Source organism: Anneissia japonica, unplaced genomic scaffold (assembly GCF_011630105.1).
Source record: "Anneissia japonica isolate Jap-2015-1 unplaced genomic scaffold, ASM1163010v1 scaffold16607_len328336_cov185, whole genome shotgun sequence".
Lineage (NCBI taxonomy): Eukaryota > Metazoa > Echinodermata > Crinoidea > Comatulida > Comatulidae > Anneissia > Anneissia japonica.
Window position 1 is genome coordinate 50,584 of NW_022703093.1, and position 5,253 is coordinate 55,836.

General features: G+C 31.7%; 1 protein-coding gene across 1 annotated transcript in view; it reads right to left on the reverse strand.

Annotated features, from left to right (window-relative positions):
- The window catches only part of LOC117104309 (importin-5-like), a 19,249-nt gene extending 14,140 nt beyond the window's left edge, over nt 1–5,109 (reverse strand). Inside the window, exons 1-8 of the mRNA XM_033245101.1 lie at nt 4,785–5,109; nt 4,455–4,535; nt 3,688–3,880; nt 2,677–2,779; nt 1,632–1,728; nt 1,414–1,518; nt 524–649; nt 50–170 (exon numbers count right to left, since the gene is read on the reverse strand). Coding sequence (XP_033100992.1) covers nt 50–170; nt 524–649; nt 1,414–1,518; nt 1,632–1,728; nt 2,677–2,779; nt 3,688–3,880; nt 4,455–4,535; nt 4,785–4,865 — 907 coding nt within the window. The 5' untranslated portion in view covers nt 4,866–5,109. The remainder of the gene's footprint in view (nt 1–49; nt 171–523; nt 650–1,413; nt 1,519–1,631; nt 1,729–2,676; nt 2,780–3,687; nt 3,881–4,454; nt 4,536–4,784) is intronic.
- Between the last annotated feature and the right edge of the window lie 144 nt (nt 5,110–5,253).

Genomic DNA, 5,253 nt, shown 5'->3' on the forward strand with positions numbered 1-5,253 from the left:
TATATATATATATAGAGGATACATAACAATGTTCAGTGAACATAATTACCTATCGTTGGTATAAAATTTTGATGTTTCCTCATCATGGCTGGGGCTGTTTCAGATAACGTTACGATGACCTCCAAGCCCAATTGGCGCCAGCTGTCAGTTAAAGCTTTATTTGATGTAATCTGAAAAAGAAACGGTTGAAAGATACTATACTAAGTCAGTTGTTTACTTTCTTCAACAAGAAACACAAAATGGATATCTTGTACGACTGAACGTATTGGTCTATGCGTACTGTAGCAGGGTCCCAAGTAGGAAGAAGTCACTTTGGGGAGATCTGGTTAAATGAGCTTGCGTAGGTTTATTCCAAAGGTTGAGCTGGTTTGCCATTTTATGAATTAATCGACTAAGAATAAGTGTCAACACTTTATTTGGATTGCGAAAAGCACTGTATAAATCCCCCAAAAATAATATTATATTTTATCTTCAATTACTGAACAATAGAGAAATTATTAATAAAGTAAGAATAAAACCTTACGTAAATAAACATTGTGAGAACTTCTTGAAGATGCGAGCGGACCATCTTTGGAGCGGTCTCAACAAGTTCAATAAATGCCTTTAGTAAAGCATCATCATCTTGCTGACTTACGCACAACTCAACAGCCTAAGAATTGAATCAAATATGTAATGTTATACTTATAGCACAAAGTGCAAAAACTAAATACGTGAAGAACAAACAGTTTTTATTATAGTTAAAGTTGGGCAAAAATATACAATTTGTTTAAAAATTTAATCTATGTTGTAACAGTTTTACAAGTTACTAAATATTGATTTTCAGATCAGCTTTCTAAAGTAAAAATTCAGATTTTGGTGTGAACGCACCTTAAGTCTGTTTATAAGGAAGTGGAGTTGTTTTTAGTCATGAGAAAAAATAATAGTGTCACTGGATTTGAACCCAGGACATTGGGATCAGAAGGCAAGCACCTTAACCACCACTCCACAACCACATTCTGAGATATTTGTTGTACATGACATAGAATCGTTCATAAACATATAGAGTGTTAAATAAAGATTTCTTAGAAAATAAAAATTTAAGTCCTGTGCAGTTATCTTCTGAAATTTTGATTAAATAGATTACAAGCGATGTACAATGCTGAATTTTTAAAACGGTTTGTGGATCTTTTGTTTTGTTTATGTCTAACCCTTTCCGATCTATTTATGATAATGTCTGAAAATAATGGATGGGATGAATCTTGCATAATTGAATTAAATTTCTTAAGTCAAAAATCATTAAAAATATCTTCCAAGGACTTAATGTCGGCTCCAATCACTCTTCCAGCCTTATTTACAATTCTCAATAATTGACATTTACTGTCTGCGGTGAGCCTGCCAGATGTAATCTGATAGTTAATGTGTGGCTTTACTGACCTTAAGTAATCCTGGTGTTAAATGTAGAAAATGCTTCTGTGTTGCTATATCTTTTCCTTGATAAAGAAGAAATGAAATTGTAGCCCTTGCTGCCATAATTTGTACCTAAAAAATAATTTTAAAAAATATAAATTAATCACTATTTAATAAAAAATTCACTGGATCTCTATATCTTTAAAAAATTGTTTGGTAATAAAAAAAAATTTGACAGTACTTACTTCAGATGAAGATGAATCCATTAGGCTCTGTTCCAGCATTTGTTTAATAACTTCAATGTAATGATTTTGTTTATTACCAAATATTCCAGGAAAATTACTGTAAAGGGCACAAAAATCAAAATCAGAAAAATAAAGATTAGTATTGGATTTTGTTTATTACCAAATATTACAGGAAAACTATTGTAAAGAAACATGGCATAAAATTTAAATCATTAAAAAATATATACATTTTTATCAGACTTATATTATAATATATAATATTTGTATTATGTATGACCCTAATTTATTTAAATGGTTCCAAATCTATTTCATATGACATGATACAGATCTATGATAGCCAATGAAAATGCAAGGTTGAATTGAATTGAATTGATTTATTTCGAAATTCTCACAACTAAACAGAGTACGAAATTAAACGAATTAAACAACAATAAGAGAATTTCAGGATAACCCTTTAAGCATTTCTGCTTGTTTCCGAAGGGGTCCCGTTACAATAATAATAAACGCAACAATGACATATAACAAAAAGAAGGCCATGGCCTAAAATAAGCAACAATGCAAACAAATACCAGAAATTTAAACAATTAGCTTGGAAAGAGAATTCTAAATAATTGTCACTATCGATGTCCTGGCTTTCTAGTCAAATCAATCAAATTTAAAAAAAAACAAACAAACAAACGCTTGAGCAACAATACTTGGTGTCATTGTCTGGTGACATAGCTGGTTACATAGCAAATAATAAGTTGGGCGAGTTTAACAGGCCTCCATTAACGTAAAGCTAAAAAGCAGTAATAATAAAACCGGAAGCGGTTAATGAGATACAGATTTTTGAATATTTAAAAACTGTTAAGAAAGGGGCATAACCACCCTTTTTTCTACTATTTTCCCCCTGGTTTTTAAATACCATTAACCCTCAAATATGGGTTTTGTGTCTTAAAAAAAATTAGTTGATACATACCTGTATCAAAAATGCTTTTTCCTCCGGAGTCTGGCTTTAAATTCAAAAATCGAAAAATTAATTTACATATTATTATGTTATGCTTACTTGAATACATTGAGGGCGCACTCTCTATTACCAGGATCTTGTGATGATGCGTTGTCGAAAAGAAATTGCAAAATCTCCGGCCAAGTATTATTTCCATCTTCATCTGTGTGAATACCAAAATAAGGTCAAATGTGATTACATATTTTTAAAGATATTTATATAATACCATAATCTTATTCATCCAATACCCAGACAAAAACAGACACACTGCATTAAAGTAAGTTTTTAAAAGAATTCAAGAAACTTAAAAAAAAAAAATATTTGTGGATTGAAGGACCACAAAAGCTACAATTAAAGATAAGACAAGACTTTTTTTATACCTTGTTTCACAAACTTATTTTTTTAAAGATTGTCAGAAGAGGGCAGAAAAAAAAAAATTTAATTTTGTTGTCTATTTAGCAAATAATGCTTTAAATTTATATACAGTAATTAGGAAGAAATCAAAGCGTAACAAAAATGAAATTTCTATTTTTTAGTGGTGACAGGTGCACTAACTGGCGAAAAATGAAATTTAAATTTTATTCAAAATCTTCCTTTTTGGAAGTCAGCGGGTTAGCTAAACAAAGTATAAAAAGTCTTGTCTGACCTAAAAAAAGATAAGAGAAAATTCATCAGGGGCAGAATGGCAAAATTATCCATTTGTGATCAAATCCAGAACAAAATCTCAAAAATTCATTAAAAATAGAAATGCTCATTTGAATAGATCACGCAAGTCATTGGGCTTATTCGACTGGTTCATTTCGTTGACTACAATTTTTTGTTGAGTATTATTTTCATTCAACTGGTTTGTTAAATAGATAGACTTCATCCAAGCTATTCCTCTAACATGTACTGTATTTTATTAATTAGCCTAGTCTATTGTAGCTCTGACTTTATTGAGAACCTCTGTGGAAAGCAGTGTTCGAAAACCTCATTAAAGATGACAGTAAATAGATAATGTAGTCAAATCTAACAGAACCCCTCAAAAATAAATTTAATGTATTATACTACTTTTTTTTTTATCATACTGACCAATCAGACTCCTCGACAATTCTGCAACCGTGTCACAGATTCTCCTTCTAACGAGAGGTTGGGAATCTCGTTGTACAGACGCCAACAGCTGGGCCTTGATGGCAACTTGCTGTTCGGGGGTCAAGGTTTGCCAGTCATTTTCAAAGTTTACACTGAGGAATCGACGAAGCAGTACAGCAGCAAATTGTCGAAGCTGACCAAATTCAAATGAAAATTTTTACAAGTTTTAATCTTTAGAAAATAATCAATGATAAAAGGATAAGTATTTTTTATTTAAAACCAAGATCAATTACTTGGTCCTGCATATTACATTGTTAATAAATATATATTTGTTGTACTGTAATGTATACTGTAGGATCAATTTACAAAAAAAATGTGCTTATCAATCAGTTAAATATGGGCTTATAAAATCCAAACTAAATGTTTCAACAGATACTTCAACAGCTAAAAGAAAATCCTGAATTAGATTTAGTATGGTGGTTTGCTATTGCATAGAACATAGTTATATCAGTCCTTTTAATTTTAATGAAATGGTGCTATATTTTTTATTTTCATATATACAGTATTGGCCTAGGGAGGGCCTAGTCCTTACAAAATATCAAAATCATTTTTCAAATTCCATTATATCGTAATAAAAATATTTAAAAATAAATAAATCGTCAAAAAAAAACACTGAAAAATCAAATTAATGTCATTGATGATAGGCCTATCCTAGGCCTAATTAAAGAATGAATTGAAGGCAATCAGACTTTTCTATCTATTTATACCTCTGGTGCCAAAGCTTGTGTCTGTAGAGAGGTGACAAGGTATGGAATCTTCTTGTTGGCTGGTATGGCGTCGTATGTTTTCTAGTAAAAATAAGAGATAACTTTGAAGTTAATACAATGAATGACAATAATGAAGGCGTTAAAATCAGCAGCAACTTCACGGCCGCCCGCATGTGTCATCGTTTCACATAGCAGCAGTGGTATTGACAAACGCGCATGCATGTTTTTAGGCTGAAGAAAGGTAGGCCGAGCCATATGCTAAACATAATCGATTTCACCAAGGTTTACGTAAATTAACTGGGATAAAATTAACAAGTATACCAACATTACCTCTGATGTTGTTCTGATATCATTGTCTGAGGACATAAGTGTCCCCAAAAGTTGATTAAATTGTGGTTGCTGATCGGCCATGGTTTCGCGGTTTACCTTTGACCATGAGTAAAAAGACTACCGTGCTTAGCCAGGCTGCCTGAGCGCTGTACCATCAATTTATATATTACACTTTAAAATTACGACGAAAACGTACATTAAAATGTATATATGATATGAAATTATTAGACGTAATCATAAAAGAAATGGTATAACTTGGTTTTTGATCAATTTAATATTAATTTACAAATTGTTTTTGCGAGTGGTTTACGTTTTCCTGAAAGAGGCGAGTACGATAATGCAGGAGTTTCCCGGAAAATTAGACTGCTTGTAAGTTACGGAGATTTGATTGGCAGTGGTAGCAAAACTCATGCGCTCTAGTACACATTGTGTATATTTTGAGGCTCAAAATCCATGTTTTACATGAATT